The 19,792-nt window shown below is 59.3% G+C and overlaps 2 protein-coding genes across 2 annotated transcripts; both read right to left on the bottom strand.

Moving 5' to 3' along the window:
- Positions 1 to 451: 451 nt before the first annotated feature.
- LOC131086324 (C-type lectin domain family 2 member L-like) lies at positions 452 to 2,413 on the bottom strand. The gene is made up of 6 exons (XM_058029285.1): positions 2,399 to 2,413; positions 1,703 to 2,174; positions 1,246 to 1,347; positions 958 to 1,139; positions 657 to 757; positions 452 to 566 (listed from the first exon to the last, which is right to left on the bottom strand). The coding sequence occupies exons 1-6, from the start codon at positions 2,411 to 2,413 to the stop codon at positions 452 to 454; spliced, it is 987 nt and encodes a 328-aa protein (XP_057885268.1).
- Positions 2,414 to 5,289: 2,876 nt separating this feature from the next.
- On the bottom strand, positions 5,290 to 7,251 carry LOC131086320 (C-type lectin domain family 2 member L-like). Its single transcript, XM_058029270.1, has 6 exons — positions 7,237 to 7,251; positions 6,541 to 7,012; positions 6,084 to 6,185; positions 5,796 to 5,977; positions 5,495 to 5,595; positions 5,290 to 5,404 (listed from the first exon to the last, which is right to left on the bottom strand). Exons 1-6 carry the CDS (start codon positions 7,249 to 7,251, stop codon positions 5,290 to 5,292), a joined length of 987 nt encoding a protein of 328 aa, XP_057885253.1.
- Between the last annotated feature and the right edge of the window lie 12,541 nt (positions 7,252 to 19,792).

Raw genomic sequence — 19,792 nt, 5'->3', positions numbered from 1 at the left:
CACAGAAGGACAGTCAGATCCTTCCCAGCAGACAGACAGACAGACAACAGACTATTCTCCACAGTCAGGCGCCTGATGCTGAAAGTTGGATTCCTGCTTAGCACGTGTCAGCAGTTCTTCCTCCTCTTCCAAAAACAGTCCAAAACTGTCCCATTCTGGCCAGTTGGTGATGATTTCCAAGACCCCAGGCCAATTTGGATTCCCCACTGGAGCTTGTTGTATCGTGAGGGCAATGCCCTCACTGCAGGCAGCATCGGTGGCAGGATGGATTGCGGAGACTTTTCCTTTGCAGCCCCAGCCCAGCGCTGGCACCGGGGATGAAGAGGCACTGAGGTGACCCTGAGAGCAAGTGCAAGGCACAGGGCGCAGCTGAGGAAGGACAGCGCTGTGCTGGGCTCAGAGGTGAAGCTGGCACTGCCCAGTGTGGAGAAGGTCCTTTGTACAGCCCCTGTTACAGGGGAGCTTGGGCCTTGCTGCAGACATACGGCCGCTCATTGGAGCAGAACTCACTCCTGAATTTATCGTCAGCCAGGTACACACACTCGGAAGTGCCAAGGACAGGAACGCTGCAGGGAGGAGCAGAGGCAGCGCTGGCTGCCAGGGGAAGCCCTTGTGCCCCTGTGCCCCCAGGCCCCGCCCGGCTCCCCGGCACTCACCGGGAGCTGTAGCTGCTGCCGTCCCCCCAGTGCAGGCGCTCGCCCCGTCTGCGCAGCCCGAGCCAGAAATCGACCTTCCCGCGGAGGCGGAAGAGCAAATCCTGCCCGGGAGAGAGGAGTGGGAGCTGCCCCGGCCCCTCGGGGGGACACGTGCCCGGGGCTGCCCCCGCACGCCGGGGCTCCTTCCCTGCAAGGCCCCGGCCCAGGGCTGCAGCCCCGGCCCTGCGAGCACCGAGCCCGGCCCAGGAGCGCCCCCAGGCTGCCCTCAGCCACCCCACACCGCCCGCAGCCCCTCACTCACCATGGCCTCCTCATCCTTGGCAATGGCCAGGGAGGCATTGAGCTCGGAGCACCGTTCCTGACCCTGCTCCCACGTGCTGTAATCCCGTGAGAAGTAGTAGCAGACCCCATTGTAGCCCACCCAGCCACGGGGACAGCCCAGAACCAACTGCGGTGTCGCAGGTGTGACTGGAACCTGTGGTGCTGCAGGGGGAAGAGAGAGAAGAAGCTCTGAGGATTCCCCTGTGCAGGGAGCAGGGAGCCCGCTCTGCCCCGAGGGGCTGGGCCCACGCTGCTGCCCCTCCCTTACCTGCCAGCACAGCCAAGGCCGCCCCCAAAGCCAGCGCCAGGAGCACCAGGAGCAGCAGAATCAGCACCGCCGTGCCCACGGGATGGCACCTGAACCGTTCACCTGGAGCAGGAAAGAGCTGCTGGCTGCCAGAAGCAGAGCCGGCCCTGCAATCTGCTCAGCCCACGGCCAGGGAGCAGAGCAGGGAGCCCTGAGGCAGTGTGGGCCTCCCTCAGCTGGCAGCCAGAGAGCCAAGAGCCTGGCCACAGGCAGGGACACAGCTGTGGGCACAGGCTGCAGCAGGAGAACTGCACAGCCTTGGGGGCAGCTGGGGCTCTTGCTTCCAGCCACGGATGGGGCCCAGCAGAGCACGAGGCCTCTTCCAGACATCGGGAAACAGCCACACACCTGCCAGCCCTGGCCTTGGGAGGGGACACGAGCCCCTGCCTAGAGGCCACAGAGGTGGCCCTGTACTCACCCAGGAATCTTCTGAGGTTCCCTCTCTGTTCATTGCCCATTGCTGCTGTGCCCTGGGGAGCCAGGGGCTCCCTCACACTCCCGTCCCTGGTGCAGAATCCATTCTCCACATCTGCACTCACTGCACGCTCACAAGTGGCATCCCCCTGCTTATGCCAAGAGGCTTCTTGGGCCCCAGGCAAGTGTGGAAGTGCGGCTGCTGGTTCCTCCTGGAGATGCTCATTCTCAACTCCTCTCATGGAGCAGAACTCTCTCTTCTTCTGCTCAGAGGTGTCATCTCTCTGGCTGGAAGAAGCAGCACCTTGCTCTCGAGACATCAGGAATGCTGACAGATCCTTTGGGAGCTCGGCCTCGGGAACAGCTTTGCAGCCGCGCTGATGGCACCCTGAAAGGGACACGGTGAGAGGTCGCTGCTGGTGCCGGCCGTGCGGGGGCTCAGGAGGGCGGTGGCAGCTGTGGCTGCGCTGTCGCCGCTGCCCAGAGGTGCGGCAGCAGGTGCGGCGACAAGCGCAGCCTCCGGGAGCTCTGCGGTGGCCGCAGCCGCGGCCCCTGTGGCTCTGCAGCCGCTGCAGCCCAGCTCCGTGCCGGGCCGGGCGCTGAGAGCGCCTGCGAGCTGCCGGCTGCTGCTGGCCCGGGGCAGCTGCGGCTCGGAGTCCGCCTGCCGAGGGGCGAGAAGCAGCAGCCCCGGGCTGCTCACCATTGTACCCGGCATGATTCCCTGCCCCGGCGCCTCGGAGCCCGGGCACACCGAGCGCCAGCACGGCCGCCGCCGCGGCTCCCTGCCTGGGCACACGGAGCGGCTCCCGGCACAGAGCGCAGCGCCGAGAAGCCTCGGCCCCGGAGCAGGCTGCATGCGCCGCTTTGTGCCCGCACCCGGCGCCTGCAGCGCTTTGGGCTCTGAGGCACTGGGTTCAAGTTCATGCCGTGCCAGCCCCGAGCCGGGCACGGACACCTCCCGCCCGAGCAGCGCCCCGAGCCCGGCGCCGCACGGGCGGGAACGGTGCCGGGCACGGAGCAGCCGCCTCCGTCCTAGCGAGAGCAGCCGCGATGAGCCATCGCTGCCGCGGCACCGGCTCCATGCCGGCCATCCGGGCAAGGAGGAGAGCGCGGGCAGCCGCTCCCTCGGCTGCGATCCCAGCGCAGGGGGCACACGGGGGAAGCCGGCACAAGGAACTCGGCAGAATCCCCCCGGCCCTCACCGCGCCCCCCTCCGCCCGCAGCGAGCCCCGAGCTGGGGCAGCACCGACCGCGGTCCCACCTGGGCTGGAGCCGCCTCTGAGCTCCGGGTGCCGCCCGCCGCTCCGGACCGACACGAACTGATCCCGACACAGCCCACCGGCCACGGTCGCTGCCGCCGCATTTTAAGCCGGTGTCCGTGAGGGAGGGGTTTCCAGTTGTGAGCAATCAGCGTGCGGGAAAGAATCGCGGGCCGGGCTGGGGAGTGCAGCCAGGGGCGGGGGCAGAGACAGGGAGGTGTCACGTCCCTCCTGTGCCGAAACGCCGGTGCTGAGCGCTGGCGTCGTTGAAGCTGGTGAAGAAGCGCAGCGCCGGGGAAGCTGCGTCTGGGCCTCTAAACAGTGAATTCTCGCAGGCATTCTTGGGCTGGGCTGGGCCTGGCCAGGTGCCCGGGGCCAGCAAAACCGCTCTGTCCTGCTCCTCTTCACGCTGGGCAGACCTCGCTCGCGCGGGTGGGGCGAGCACCGCCGGCACCGCGGGCGCAGCGGGCACCGACGGCGAAGAGATCACCGCGGGCGGAGCGAGGAACGACGAGGAAGCGAGCACTGACGACGACGCGAGCACCGCGGGCGGAGCGAGCTCCGACGACGAAGGGGAGCAACGAGGAGGAAGCGAGCAACGACGACGAAGAGATCACCGCGGGCGGAGCGAGCAACGACGACGAAGCGGCGAGCAAAGCGGGCGGAGCGCGCAACGACGAGGAAGCGAGCACCTACGACGAAGCGAGCACCGCGGGCGGAGCGAGCAACGACGACGAAGGGGAGCAACGAGGAGGAAGCGAGCAACGACGACTAAGCGAGCAACGACGACGAAGTGATCACTGCTGCCGGAGCGAGCAAAGACGACGAAGCGAGCACCGACGACGAAGCAATCACCGCGGGCGGAGCGAGCAACGACGAGGAAGCGATCACCGCGGGCGAAACGAGCACCGCGGGCGGAGCGAGCAACGACGACGAAGAGGAGCAACGACGACTAAGCGAGCAACGACGACGAAGTGATCACTGCTGCCGGAGCGAGCAAAGACGACGAAGCGAGCACCGCGGGCGGAGCGAGCAACGACGAGGAAGCGATCACCGCGGGCGAAACGAGCACCGCGGGCGGAGCGGGCAACGACGACGAAGGGGAGCAACGAGGAGGAAGCGAGCACCGATGACGAAGCGAGCAACGACGCCGAAGTGAGCACAGCGGGCGCAGCAGGCTCCGCTGCCCGAGCGGGGACCGACGAGGAAGCGAGCAGAGCGGACGGAGCGAGCACCGCGAGCGGAGCGAGGAACGACGGCGAAGGGGAGCAACGAGGAGAAAGCGAGCACCCCGGGCGCAGCGAGCACCGACGACGAAGCGAGCACCGACGACGAAGCGAGCACCGCGGGCTGAGCGAGCAACGACGAGGAAGCGATCACCGCGGGCGAAATGAGTACCGCGGGCGGAGCGAGGAACGACGACGACGGGGAGCAACGAGGAGAAAGCGAGCAACGACGAGGAAGCGAGCACCGCGGGCGGAGCGAGCAGCGCGGGCGGAGCGATCACCGCGGGCGGAGCGAGCAGCGCGGGCGGAGCGAGCAGCGCCGGTGGCCGCGGTGCTCGAGTGTCTCAATAAAGGCAGCCAGAGATCTCTCAACCATCATGGGCATAACAGGCCCGGACTAGGGACATTATTTTTAATTGAATTTATTGTCAAACAAATCAGAACAAGGGAATGAGAAGCACGACAAATCTTAAAAATGCACCTTCCCCACACTGTTCTCTCCTTCCTAGGCTTCACTTTATCCCCAATTCCCTCTCCTCCCTCCTCCCTCCTCCCCACACAGCGGCACAGAGGCATGGGGGTTACAGTCACGTCATGTCACTGCTTCTCCCTCGGAGAGGCAAATCCTTGTCCTGCTCCACCCTGGGATTCCTCCCACAGAAGGACAGTCAGATCCTTCCCAGCAGACAGACAGACAGACAACAGACTATTCTCCACAGTCAGGCGCCTGATGCTGAAAGTTGGATTCCTGCTTAGCACGTGTCAGCAGTTCTTCCTCCTCTTCCAAAAACAGTCCAAAACTGTCCCATTCTGGCCAGTTGGTGATGATTTCCAAGACCCCAGGCCAATTTGGATTCCCCACTGGAGCTTGTTGTATCGTGAGGGCAATGCCCTCACTGCAGGCAGCATCGGTGGCAGGATGGATTGCGGAGACTTTTCCTTTGCAGCCCCAGCCCAGCGCTGGCACCGGGGATGAAGAGGCACTGAGGTGACCCTGAGAGCAAGTGCAAGGCACAGGGCGCAGCTGAGGAAGGACAGCGCTGTGCTGGGCTCAGAGGTGAAGCTGGCACTGCCCAGTGTGGAGAAGGTCCTTTGTACAGCCCCTGTTACAGGGGAGCTTGGGCCTTGCTGCAGACATACGGCCGCTCATTGGAGCAGAACTCACTCCTGAATTTATCGTCAGCCAGGTACACACACTCGGAAGTGCCAAGGACAGGAACGCTGCAGGGAGGAGCAGAGGCAGCGCTGGCTGCCAGGGGAAGCCCTTGTGCCCCTGTGCCCCCAGGCCCCGCCCGGCTCCCCGGCACTCACCGGGAGCTGTAGCTGCTGCCGTCCCCCCAGTGCAGGCGCTCGCCCCGTCTGCGCAGCCCGAGCCAGAAATCGACCTTCCCGCGGAGGCGGAAGAGCAAATCCTGCCCGGGAGAGAGGAGTGGGAGCTGCCCCGGCCCCTCGGGGGGACACGTGCCCGGGGCTGCCCCCGCACGCCGGGGCTCCTTCCCTGCAAGGCCCCGGCCCAGGGCTGCAGCCCCGGCCCTGCGAGCACCGAGCCCGGCCCAGGAGCGCCCCCAGGCTGCCCTCAGCCATCCCACACCGCCCGCAGCCCCTCACTCACCATGGCCTCCTCATCCTTGGCAATGGCCAGGGAGGCATTGAGCTCGGAGCACCGTTCCTGACCCTGCTCCCACGTGCTGTAATCCCGTGAGAAGTAGTAGCAGACCCCATTGTAGCCCACCCAGCCACGGGGACAGCCCAGAACCAACTGCGGTGTCGCAGGTGTGACTGGAACCTGTGGTGCTGCAGGGGGAAGAGAGAGAAGAAGCTCTGAGGATTCCCCTGTGCAGGGAGCAGGGAGCCCGCTCTGCCCCGAGGGGCTGGGCCCACGCTGCTGCCCCTCCCTTACCTGCCAGCACAGCCAAGGCCGCCCCCAAAGCCAGCGCCAGGAGCACCAGGAGCAGCAGAATCAGCACCGCCGTGCCCACGGGATGGCACCTGAACCGTTCACCTGGAGCAGGAAAGAGCTGCTGGCTGCCAGAAGCAGAGCCGGCCCTGCAATCTGCTCAGCCCACGGCCAGGGAGCAGAGCAGGGAGCCCTGAGGCAGTGTGGGCCTCCCTCAGCTGGCAGCCAGAGAGCCAAGAGCCTGGCCACAGGCAGGGACACAGCTGTGGGCACAGGCTGCAGCAGGAGAACTGCACAGCCTTGGGGGCAGCTGGGGCTCTTGCTTCCAGCCACGGATGGGGCCCAGCAGAGCACGAGGCCTCTTCCAGACATCGGGAAACAGCCACACACCTGCCAGCCCTGGCCTTGGGAGGGGACACGAGCCCCTGCCTAGAGGCCACAGAGGTGGCCCTGTACTCACCCAGGAATCTTCTGAGGTTCCCTCTCTGTTCATTGCCCATTGCTGCTGTGCCCTGGGGAGCCAGGGGCTCCCTCACACTCCCGTCCCTGGTGCAGAATCCATTCTCCACATCTGCACTCACTGCACGCTCACAAGTGGCATCCCCCTGCTTATGCCAAGAGGCTTCTTGGGCCCCAGGCAAGTGTGGAAGTGCGGCTGCTGGTTCCTCCTGGAGATGCTCATTCTCAACTCCTCTCATGGAGCAGAACTCTCTCTTCTTCTGCTCAGAGGTGTCATCTCTCTGGCTGGAAGAAGCAGCACCTTGCTCTCGAGACATCAGGAATGCTGACAGATCCTTTGGGAGCTCGGCCTCGGGAACAGCTTTGCAGCCGCGCTGATGGCACCCTGAAAGGGACACGGTGAGAGGTCGCTGCTGGTGCCGGCCGTGCGGGGGCTCAGGAGGGCGGTGGCAGCTGTGGCTGCGCTGTCGCCGCTGCCCAGAGGTGCGGCAGCAGGTGCGGCGACAAGCGCAGCCTCCGGGAGCTCTGCGGTGGCCGCAGCCGCGGCCCCTGTGGCTCTGCAGCCGCTGCAGCCCAGCTCCGTGCCGGGCCGGGCGCTGAGAGCGCCTGCGAGCTGCCGGCTGCTGCTGGCCCGGGGCAGCTGCGGCTCGGAGTCCGCCTGCCGAGGGGCGAGAAGCAGCAGCCCCGGGCTGCTCACCATTGTACCCGGCATGATTCCCTGCCCCGGCGCCTCGGAGCCCGGGCACACCGAGCGCCAGCACGGCCGCCGCCGCGGCTCCCTGCCTGGGCACACGGAGCGGCTCCCGGCACAGAGCGCAGCGCCGAGAAGCCTCGGCCCCGGAGCAGGCAGGATGCGCCGCTTTGTGCCCGCACCCGGCGCCTGCAGCGCTTTGGGCTCTGAGGCACTGGGTTCAAGTTCATGCCGTGCCAGCCCCGAGCCGGGCACGGACACCTCCCGCCCGAGCAGCGCCCCGAGCCCGGCGCCGCACGGGCGGGAACGGTGCCGGGCACGGAGCAGCCGCCTCCGTCCTAGCGAGAGCAGCCGCGATGAGCCATCGCTGCCGCGGCACCGGCTCCATGCCGGCCATCCGGGCAAGGAGGAGAGCGCGGGCAGCCGCTCCCTCGGCTGCGATCCCAGCGCAGGGGGCACACGGGGGAAGCCGGCACAAGGAACTCGGCAGAATTCCCCCGGCCCTCACCGCGCCCCCCTCCGCCCGCAGCGAGCCCCGAGCTGGGGCAGCACCGACCGCGGTCCCACCTGGGCTGGAGCCGCCTCTGAGCTCCGGGTGCCGCCCGCCGCTCCGGACCGACACGAACTGATCCCGACACAGCCCACCGGCCACGGTCGCTGCCGCCGCATTTTAAGCCGGTGTCCGTGAGGGAGGGGTTTCCAGTTGTGAGCAATCAGCGTGCGGGAAAGAATCGCGGGCCGGGCTGGGGAGTGCAGCCAGGGGCGGGGGCAGAGACAGGGAGGTGTCACGTCCCTCCTGTGCCGAAACGCCGGTGCTGAGCGCTGGCGTCGTTGAAGCTGGTGAAGAAGCGCAGCGCCGGGGAAGCTGCGTCTGGGCCTCTAAACAGTGAATTCTCGCAGGCATTCTTGGGCTGGGCTGGGCCTGGCCAGGTGCCCGGGGCCAGCAAAACCGCTCTGTCCTGCTCCTCTTCACGCTGGGCAGACCTCGCTCGCGCGGGTGGGGCGAGCACCGCCGGCACCGCGGGCGCAGCGGGCACCGACGGCGAAGAGATCACCGCGGGCGGAGCGAGGAACGACGAGGAAGCGAGCACTGACGACGACGCGAGCACCGCGGGCGGAGCGAGCTCCGACGACGAAGGGGAGCAACGAGGAGGAAGCGAGCAACGACGACGAAGAGATCACCGCGGGCGGAGCGAGCAACGACGACGAAGCGGCGAGCAAAGCGGGCGGAGCGCGCAACGACGAGGAAGCGAGCACCTACGACGAAGCGAGCACCGCGGGCGGAGCGAGCAACGACGACGAAGGGGAGCAACGAGGAGGAAGCGAGCACCGACGACGAAGCGAGCACCGACGACGAAGCTAGCAACGACGACGAAGTGATCACTGCTGCCGGAGCGAGCAAAGACGACGAAGCGAGCACCGCGGGCGGAGCGAGCAACGACGAGGAAGCGATCACCGCGGGCGAAACGAGCACCGCGGGCGGAGCGGGCAACGACGACGAAGGGGAGCAACGAGGAGGAAGCGAGCACCGATGACGAAGCGAGCAACGACGCCGAAGTGAGCACAGCGGGCGCAGCAGGCTCCGCTGCCCGAGCGGGGACCGACGAGGAAGCGAGCAGAGCGGACGGAGCGAGCACCGCGAGCGGAGCGAGGAACGACGGCGAAGGGGAGCAACGAGGAGAAAGCGAGCACCCCGGGCGCAGCGAGCACCGACGACGAAGCGAGCACCGACGACGAAGCGAGCACCGCGGGCTGAGCGAGCAACGACGAGGAAGCGATCACCGCGGGCGAAATGAGTACCGCGGGCGGAGCGAGGAACGACGACGACGGGGAGCAACGAGGAGAAAGCGAGCAACGACGAGGAAGCGAGCACCGCGGGCGGAGCGAGCAGCGCGGGCGGAGCGATCACCGCGGGCGGAGCGAGCAGCGCGGGCGGAGCGAGCAGCGCCGGTGGCCGCGGTGCTCGAGTGTCTCAATAAAGGCAGCCAGAGATCTCTCAACCATCATGGGCATAACAGGCCCGGACTAGGGACATTATTTTTAATTGAATTTATTGTCAAACAAATCAGAACAAGGGAATGAGAAGCACGACAAATCTTAAAAATGCACCTTCCCCACACTGTTCTCTCCTTCCTAGGCTTCACTTTATCCCCAATTCCCTCTCCTCCCTCCTCCCTCCTCCCCACACAGCGGCACAGAGGCATGGGGGTTACAGTCACGTCATGTCACTGCTTCTCCCTCGGAGAGGCAAATCCTTGTCCTGCTCCACCCTGGGATTCCTCCCACAGAAGGACAGTCAGATCCTTCCCAGCAGACAGACAGACAGACAACAGACTATTCTCCACAGTCAGGCGCCTGATGCTGAAAGTTGGATTCCTGCTTAGCACGTGTCAGCAGTTCTTCCTCCTCTTCCAAAAACAGTCCAAAACTGTCCCATTCTGGCCAGTTGGTGATGATTTCCAAGACCCCAGGCCAATTTGGATTCCCCACTGGAGCTTGTTGTATCGTGAGGGCAATGCCCTCACTGCAGGCAGCATCGGTGGCAGGATGGATTGCGGAGACTTTTCCTTTGCAGCCCCAGCCCAGCGCTGGCACCGGGGATGAAGAGGCACTGAGGTGACCCTGAGAGCAAGTGCAAGGCACAGGGCGCAGCTGAGGAAGGACAGCGCTGTGCTGGGCTCAGAGGTGAAGCTGGCACTGCCCAGTGTGGAGAAGGTCCTTTGTACAGCCCCTGTTACAGGGGAGCTTGGGCCTTGCTGCAGACATACGGCCGCTCATTGGAGCAGAACTCACTCCTGAATTTATCGTCAGCCAGGTACACACACTCGGAAGTGCCAAGGACAGGAACGCTGCAGGGAGGAGCAGAGGCAGCGCTGGCTGCCAGGGGAAGCCCTTGTGCCCCTGTGCCCCCAGGCCCCGCCCGGCTCCCCGGCACTCACCGGGAGCTGTAGCTGCTGCCGTCCCCCCAGTGCAGGCGCTCGCCCCGTCTGCGCAGCCCGAGCCAGAAATCGACCTTCCCGCGGAGGCGGAAGAGCAAATCCTGCCCGGGAGAGAGGAGTGGGAGCTGCCCCGGCCCCTCGGGGGGACACGTGCCCGGGGCTGCCCCCGCACGCCGGGGCTCCTTCCCTGCAAGGCCCCGGCCCAGGGCTGCAGCCCCGGCCCTGCGAGCACCGAGCCCGGCCCAGGAGCGCCCCCAGGCTGCCCTCAGCCACCCCACAGCGCCCGCAGCCCCTCACTCACCATGGCCTCCTCATCCTTGGCAATGGCCAGGGAGGCATTGAGCTCGGAGCACCGTTCCTGACCCTGCTCCCACGTGCTGTAATCCCGTGAGAAGTAGTAGCAGACCCCCTTGTACCCAACCCAGTCATGGGGACAGCTCAGAACCAACTGCGGTGTCGCAGGTGTGACTGTAACCTGTGGTGCTGCAGGGGGAAGAGGAGAAGCTCTGAGGATTCCCCTGTGCAGGGAGCAGGGAGCCCGCTCTGCCCCGAGGGGCTGGGCCCACGCTGCTGCCCCTCCCTTACCTGCCAGCACAGCCAAGGCCGCCCCCAAAGCCAGCACCAGCACCAGGAGCAGCAGAATCAGCACCGCCGTGCCCACGGGATGGCACCTGAACCGTTCACCTGGAGCAGGAAAGAGCTGCTGGCTGCCAGAAGCAGAGCCGGCCCTGCAATCTGCTCAGCCCACGGCCAGGGAGCAGAGCAGGGAGCCCTGAGGCAGTGTGGGCCTCCCTCAGCTGGCAGCCAGAGAGCCAAGAGCCTGGCCACAGGCAGGGACACAGCTGTGGGCACAGGCTGCAGCAGGAGAACTGCACAGCCTTGGGGGCAGCTGGGGCTCTTGCTTCCAGGCACGGATGGGGCCCAGCAGAGCACGAGGCCTCTTCCAGACAACGGGAAACAGCCACACACCTGCCACCTCTGTCTAGAGGGCACCCTGTACTCACCCAGGAATCTTCTGAGGTTCCTTTTGCGTTCATTGCCCATTGCTGCTCTGCCCTGGGGAGCCAGGGGCTCCCTCACGCTCCCATCCCTGGTGCAGAATCCATTCTCCACATCTGCACTCACTGCACGCTCACAAGTGGCATCCCCCTGCTTATGCCAAGAGGCTTCTTGGACCCCAAGCAAGTATGGAAGCGCGGCTGCTGGTCCCTCCTGGGGATACCGGGGTGTGTTTGCCGCTCCAGGAATGGAGTAGAATTCACTCTTCTCCGGCTCACAGGCAGCATCTCTCTGCCCAGAAGAAACAGCACCTTGCTCTCGAGACATCATGAGTGCTGACAGATCCTTTGGGAGCTCGGCCTCGGGAACAGCTTTGCAGCCGCGCTGATGGCACCCTGAAAGGGACACGGTGAGAGGTCGCTGCTGGTGCCGGCCGTGCGGGGGCTCAGGAGGGCGGTGGCAGCTGTGGCTGCGCTGTCGCCGCTGCCCAGAGGTGCGGCAGCAGGTGCGGAGACAAGCGCAGCCTCCGGGAGCTCTGCGGTGGCCGCAGCCGCGGCCCCTGTGGCTCTGCAGCCGCTGCAGCCCAGCTCCGTGCCGGGCCGGGCGCTGAGAGCGCCTGCGAGCTGCCGGCTGCTGCTGGCCCGGGGCAGCTGCGGCTCGGAGTCCGCCTGCCGAGGGGCGAGTAGCAGCAGCCCCGGGCTGCTCACCGTTGTGCCCCGCATGATTCCCTGCCCCGGCGCCTCGGCGCCCGGGCACACCGAGCGCCGGCACGGCCGCTGCGGCTCCTGCCTGGGCACACGGAGCGGCTCCCGGCACAGAGCGCAGCGCCGAGAAGCCTCGGCCCCGGAGCGGGCAGGATGCGCCGCTTTGTGCCCGCACCCGGCGCCTGCAGCGCTTTGGGCTCTGAGGCACTGGGTTCAAGTTCATGCCGTGCCAGCCCCGAGCCGGGCACGGACACCTCCCGCCCGAGCAGCGGCCCCGAGCCCGGTGCCACACGGGCGGGAACGGTGCCGGGCACGGAGCAGCCGCCTCCGTCCTAGCGAGAGCAGCCGCGATGAGCCATCGCTGCCGCGGCACCGGCTCCATGCCGGCCATCCGGGCAAGGAGGAGAGCGCGGGCAGCCGCTCCCTCGGCTGCGATCCCAGCGCAGGGGGCACACGGGGGAAGCCGGCACCAGGAACTCGGCAGAATCCCCCCGGCCCTCACCGCGGCCCCCTCCGCCCGCAGCGAGCCCCGAGCTGGGACAGCACCGACCGCGGTCCCACCTGGGCTGGAGCCGCCTCCGAGCTCCGCCGCCGCCGCCGCTGCGGAATGAAACAAATGCTCCCTTGCCGCAGCGCCGCCCCATATTTATAACCTTTCCATTCGAGGGGTGGTGTTTCGGCTTTTGGCCAATCAGCGCACGGAAAGCAGCCCATCGCGGCTCGCGACGGGGCTGGTTTCCCTCAGTCGGATGTGGGGACCGTTCGTAATGTCACTTGATGATCGGACGGCCCCCCGGGGATGTCTGGTTTTTTCGGCACCGTGTGGTTGGGGCAGGAACACCACGGTACTGTAATTTTTTTTACTGGCTGACAACTTTACAGCGATGTTGGTTGCATGCAGGTTAGGCTGGGAGGGAGCCCTGTCGAGATCATGGGCGTTTTGCCAAAGCGCACGAGTCACAGCTGGTGAAGGAGCCGTCCAGGAGAGGGACTTCGTTAAAATTGCTGTTAATGGAGATGGGCTGGTGAGAGATGTGCTGCTGGAGGCCTCCTGGGGCACGGTGATCATGAAATTACGGTGTTCTCAATATTTGGTGATATCAGGAGAAACATCAATTAAGTTTTTACATTAAATTTCCTGACGGCAAACTTTGGCATATTTAGGAGACTTATTCAGAGTGTTCTTTGTGAAGCACCCGTTGAAAACAAAGGAGTTCAGGTAAGGTGGGCATGCCTCAAAACAGAGATCTTGAGGGCACAGGAACCCAATGTCCCTGTGTGCCCTAAGAGGAGTCAGCAAGGCAAACATCCAGCCTGGATTGGGAATGAGGGTTTGAAGGAGTTTAGGAATAAAAGGAGGATGTATCATCTTTGGTAGGAGGGTCAGGTTTCTCAGGAAGTATTTAACGGGATTGCCAGGGTATGCAGGGAAAAAGCAGGGAGGCCAAAGCTCAGTTTGAACTTAAATTGGAAACTTCTGTGAAGGATAATAAAAACTGTTTTCACAAATATACTAATGATAAAAGGAAGAGTAAGACCAACATTTGTTCTCTTTTGTATGCAGGAGGGAACTCAGTAACTGCAGATGAGGAGAAGGCAGAGGTGCTCAATGTCTTCTTTGCCTCAGCCTTCAGTGGGAACACAGCTTGTCCTCAAGACAAGTGTCCTCCTGGGCTGGTGGATGGTGCCAGGGAGCAGAATGGGCCCCCTGTTATCCAGGAGGAGGCAGTCAGAGAACTGCTGAGCTGCTTGGATGTTCATAAATCTGTGGGCCCAGAGGGGACCCACCCCAGGGGGATGAGGGAGCTGGCAGATGAGCTTGGGAAGCTGCTCTCCATCATTTACCACCAGCCCTGGCTCACTGGGGAGGTTCCAGATGGCTGGAAGCTGGCCAGTGTGACACCCATCCACAACAAGGGTGGGAAGGAGGATCCTGGCAATTCCAGGCCAATTAGCCTGGCCTCAGTGCCCAGTAAGGTCATGGAGCAGTTCATATGGATTCCAGCAGGCAGCACTTCCAGGATGGCCAGGGTGTCAGAGCAGCCAGCAGGGGTTTAGGAGGGCTGGGGCGTGTGTCACCAAGCTGGTGTCCTTCCATGAGCAGGTGACCCTGCTGGTGGGTGCAGGAGAGGCTGTGGATGTGTCTGTCTGGGCTCCAGCAAGGCCTTTGGCAGTGTCTGCCACAGCTCCCTCCTGGAAAAGCTGCAGCCCAGGGCTGGCACAGGAGCACTCTGTGCTGGGCTCAGCCCTGGCTGGATGGGCCAGAGAGTGGTGCTGAGGGTGCTGCATCCAGCTGGGGCCAAGCACCAGGGGTGTCCCTCAGAGCTCTGGGCTGGGGCCAGCTCTGTTCCCCTCTGGGCCCACAGATTTATGAACATCCAAGCAGCTCAGCAGTTCTCTGACTGCCTCCTCCTGGATAACAGGGGGCCCATTCTGCTCCCTGGCACCATCCACCAGCCCAGGAGGACACTTGTCCTGAGGACAAGCTGTGTTCCCACTAAAGGCTGAGGCAAAGAAGGTGTTGAGCACCTCTGCCTTCTCCTCATCTGCAGAGGAGGCTAAAATCTCTCTTGCATCGAGAAGAGAACAAAAGCTGGTCTTAACCTTCATTTTACCATTAATATATTTGTCAAAAGTAGTTTTTATTATCCTTTACAGAAGTTGCCAAATGAAGTTCAAACTGAGCTTTGGCCTCCCTGTTTTTTTTTCCTACAAACCCTGGCAATCCCCTTAAATACTTCCTGAGAAACCTGACCTCCTACCAAAGATGATATGTCCTCCTTTTATTCCTAAACTCCTTCAAACCCTCATTGCCCATCCAGGCTGGATGTTTGCCTTGTTGAGTTCTTTTTTAGGACACAGGGAGAGTTGGTTCCTGTGCCTTCCAGATCTCTGTTTGGAAGCATGCCCACCTTCTGGTCTCCTTTGTTTTGAAGGGCTGCTTTCGAATGAACTTCCTACACAGGAAGTTTCTACTTTCCACACAGGAAATTTTTACTTTGCATGTTCCTAATATGTCGCCTAAATTTGCGCAACTCTCTGCTTTTGCCTGCATCCCCTGAGGTTCTTTTAGTCAGACTGCTACTCACTGACAGAGGAAGTACTACCCTGGTCCTGCATGACTCACAGACCCTTTGTACAGCTATTTTTTGTCACACTTTGGCAGTGTTTACTACTGATCCTGGTTTTTTGGAATATTTTATAACATTAGCTGAATTTTATTCCCTTCACATAATCCCAGCCTTTCCCGTGACTTTTTAACCAGCACAGCCAACCTCTCAGTGCATCGGGGCAGTTCTTTTAATGTGACCAGGTGGAGGAGATATGGTGGTGCAACTTTTCATTCTTTCTATTTTATTCTCTGAATCTTATTGCAGCAGCACCTCACCGTGCCTGGGTGCAGCTCCTTTAGAGAACAGGGCCCGTCCCAACAGGCGGCTGCTGCAGCCAGGGCAGGGGCAGGGCAAGGCACATCACAACACTGGAGGTGCTAGGGGTCTGACTACTTTGCAGTTGAGGCAGATCAAATGAATCCCAATTGTCAGCGATTTCCACCACCTGTTATTTCTCCCCTCTTTTCCTGCATGGATTTGACAGCTCTTCCTTTCCTCACACAGAGCTGGAAAGCAAAATGACCGCCTGCCCCATGGCCATGCCCGCCGCCTTCCACCGCTACAGGCTTGTCCCTCTTTCTCTCCCCTCTACTTTGCAGCACTCTCTCACTGCCAGCTCCAGCAAAGCATTTCCCCCACTGGCACCAGCTGCCTCCTGTCCCTCGCTCCCATTTTGCCCACTCTGAACTCCTGGAGCCGCCTGCCCGCGGAGCCGCAGCCGCCGTGGGGCCGGGCAATGGTGCAGGGAATGCTGGCAGGGATTCTGGGGCTGGGCTGGGCCAGGCCAGGTGCCCGGGGCCAGCAAAAGCGCTCTGAGCCTCTGCTCCTGCCCCTGGGCAGGCAACAGAACACAGCAGGAAAGGCTCGAGGGTCGGCAAAGGCCAGGCAGAGATCTCTCACTGGTCACTGGTGTAAAGGGACACGACTGGGGGGAAATCTTTGAATTTATTGTGACACAAATCATGGCAAGAGAAGGAGCGGTGAAGCAGCAGGGTTCAGCCTCGGAAGCAGGACTGTGCCCTCGGCCCCCGGCAGCCGCAGCAGGGGGATAAAGGATCCCCGGGCCGAGCAGCGGCTCTGCCCCAGCACGGGGATGTGTCCGGAGCCCCCGCTCCGGGCCGGGCTCGCAGGGCCGAGCGCGGAGCAGGCGCTGAGCTGCTCCTGGAGCTTCCAGCGCTGCTGGATCCGGCGGGCGCGGCACAGGCACTGCCGGGGGCATCGCTCGGTGCCTGGCGGCGTTTGCCGTCCCCAGGGAGAAACTGAGCCCGGCCCGCAGCGCCAGCTCATCCCCACCCTTCTATTGCAATTGCTCCATGGTTAAACCAAGGGCAAACTCCCTCTTGTCGCCAGTTCAAAGCCTCGAATCAAGGGCAGAACGGAGGTTCCCTCTCGATTTAGATCCCTAAATGATGAACACGGAGGGTCTGCCCTCAGTTTAATCCCAAACCAAAAGTGCTACAAACAGTTGTAGTAGATGACTTGCTAAATTTAGAGCAAGAGCTGCAGAAAGTCGTAGAAAAAGTGCACAAACTGTTAATGTGTAAAGATTGTATATATATGAGGATCAAGCATAGAGGAAAAGAAAGGAATAGAGAGAGAGAAGTTTTTAAAACATTGAGAAAAACGCAGAAGGCTACTAACAGCAAAGGATCCACAAAAGCATTGAGACATCAGGGTAATCTATCCCAATTCTATCCCAATAACTTGAGACCCACCTGTTTCTATTGCCATGAGAAGGGACACCTGTGGAAATTTTGCAGGAAAAGGAAGCAGAATGTAAAGAGCTTTCAGGAGGAGTAAGGGTGTCAAGTACTGTATTTAATGAGGACTGAAACATCAAAAGAGCCTTTGACGAAATTAAGACTTGGTCCTCACAATAAGGAAATATTTTTAGTAGATACAGGAACCTCTAGGACCACCATAAGAAAATTACCCCAAGGATGCAAATTAAGTTGGGAATGCATCTCAGTAATTGGAGTTGGGGGAGAACTGTTCCCAGTCCCTGTGATTAAAAAAGTACAGATTGAATCAGAGGAAAAATTTGGGGTAAATGACTTATTGTTATTACCAGAGACTGGAAATAATTTGTTAGGAAGGGATTTAAGAATAGCCCTAGAAATTAGGATAAACCCCCCTCCTCCCCAATGAAAGAAAATCTGTAATCTGGAGATGTGTGACACTGTATGGTATTTTGGTGAAACAGGAGAGTAAAATTTTCAGTCCATTAGTTGAAATACAGAATAATCTCCCCTGAAGTAGTGCTGAGAATGACAAATATAAAAAGCCCCACTCAGTTTCTCTATGGGGTTCCAGGGGAAGAACTCATGCATGACTGCACAGAGGTCACAGAGCTACAAACAAAAAATGTGTCCAGATCTAAGAGAACAGGAGTTACAAAGAGGAGAAAAATTATTTATAGAAGGATCATCTCGAGTGGGAAATGGGAAAAGCAAATCTGGGAATGCTGTAATTAGTGGAGAAAAACTAGAAGGAAAGGAATCTGGTCCCCTTAGCCCATGCTGGGCTTGCATTATTCTCTGTGTTGCTATTAAAGGATTGGGAAGGGATCATTTACACAGACTTGAAATATGCTTCTGGAGTAGTACACAGTTCTCGAAAAATTTGAAAAGAAAGGGGTCATACGAACATTCAAGGAGAAGGATTAATACACCAGGGATTGGTTATCTTCACTGTGCTTGTTATGATACCCTTGGCCAAAACCATAAAACTGCATGGAACAAAGTTAAGAAATCAGAAGGGAACAAGCAATGCACAAACAAGTGATGATACAACAAGCAGTGCAAGAGCAGGCAATGAGAAAGTAAACTGTGCAAACACAAAGTCCAAATGACTCAGATCCCAGTGACAATCACTTTATGAAGGTCAGGAACAAGAGGGACCCTGTGTTAGTGGCACATTCATGTGTTAGTGCTGCCTGTCACAATGGCAGCAGCTTCACAGGTGTGTGTGTTACAAATAGAAAAAAGTACTGGGTAGGGAAAAATTAAGGATTAAATGGACAAGGTCCTTATCCTTATAGAGATCAAATTTGTCCTCGATAGGAAAAAAATTTATTTGTTTTGAGAAGGTGAAAATGGAAACGACCCAAATATAGATATAAGAATTGTAGCATTAAAGGAGAAAATAGAAGAAAAACAAGAGGAAACAAAAATTGATATAAAAAAAGATCACAGGAAAAGAATTAGAGGAACTGAATGAGTTGTAAAAACAGTTAAAACAGTAGTAAAATATGAGACTATCTTGATAACCTCCCCTAACTGGCTGACAGTGAAGCAAAAATCTTCCTTGAGGGAAAACAGCAGTGTAATTGTGACTTTTTGCAAAGCAGAAACACAGAATAAAACACCATACATTTTGCTTAGCAGAGTTAGCAGCCATAAAGAAATTAGGGGAAAACCTGGAAGGGGGGCAATAGATTCTCCCTGATGGTAGGACTAAAACCCTTAGCCAGACAGACATTGACAGGTCACTGGGGAACAAGAGCACTTTGTGATCATTTTCTAAAATTGTATGGGTATATAGGAATATTTGAAATCAGAAAACAAATTACTCACAGGGCATCTCACATGTTAAAAAGTGAACCAAAAGGTGTGGAGGACTCATCCCTCTGGGGGCTGCTGTATAGTATACAGGACACTTAAAAGGATCCAGATTAATTTTACCAAATTACCCAGAGTGGGCAGGTGGAAATATCTATTAGTTATTAATTGACTCAGTGGATAGAGGCCATCCCTGCAGCTCAGGCTACAGCTCAAACAGTAGCCAAAATTTTGTTGAAGCCTATTATTCCAAGATTTGGATTACAATTTCAAGTGATAAAAGCAAATAATTGGGGTAAAATTTTTTATAGTAATGAATGTATATTTTATGTAGTTTGGCCAAACTATGTGTGTGAGTGTTTGATATGTGTGATTTGTTTTTTTTTATCAAAGTAATTGTGTTACAGCAAAGGGAAAATATGCAATGTGTACCAAAGTCTGGCTGAAAAGTATAGTTTATGTCCACTAGAAATTTTTATACAAGCTACTAATTGTAGGCATTGGATGTAGCTATTGTAAGGAGAGGTGGTATCAGTATTGTCGCTGCGGTTACCCAACATCAGGGCTGGTCCAGAGTGTGAACACACTGATACAGTAGTGAGCACAGCTGGAACATATGAACGGTGTGACTACAGATGGAAAATTTGGTAATTTCCTTAAATTTGAACCTTTGCTCAAACACCAGCTTGCCATCATTTCTGGAATCATTGGGGCTAGTAACCCCACTGTGTTTGGAGACCAAACAACATCACAAAGAATGAATTCAGCATCTCCTGAGACACTGGGATCAGGGACTAATGCCAGCAGCAGAGGTCCAGAAAGAAACGGAGCACTGGACGTGTGCTGGGCATGGCCTAGGCTGTGCCCCGTGGGCTTGTATTGTCTGTACAGTTTAACTTGTGGTGGAAGGGAACCAAAATAGAAGAAGGGAAAAATCAACTGCTTTGTTTAACCTGCTTAAATCACTTGTGTGACCAGCTTACAATAGCATGCCTTTTCAGTGATTTTATAGGAACACTTTTAAGTGATAGAGATAGAACCTTTCATGCAGCTGTTCAATGAATAGAAGACAGAGACCAATGAGTTTTAGCTGTAACAGTCTATGAACAGGCAAGAGAGCAAGTGTGCCATGGTGTAACAGATAATTGTGTTATCACCGAGAACTGTGGAGGGACAGGAAATTTATGAGTCACACCATAGATTTGTTTCTGCTACAGATAGATTTGCATTGCAGGTGTGTTTACTGG

Source organism: Melospiza georgiana, chromosome 8, assembly GCF_028018845.1.
Source record: "Melospiza georgiana isolate bMelGeo1 chromosome 8, bMelGeo1.pri, whole genome shotgun sequence".
Lineage (NCBI taxonomy): Eukaryota > Metazoa > Chordata > Aves > Passeriformes > Passerellidae > Melospiza > Melospiza georgiana.
This window is presented reverse-complemented; position numbering and strand designations above follow the sequence as displayed.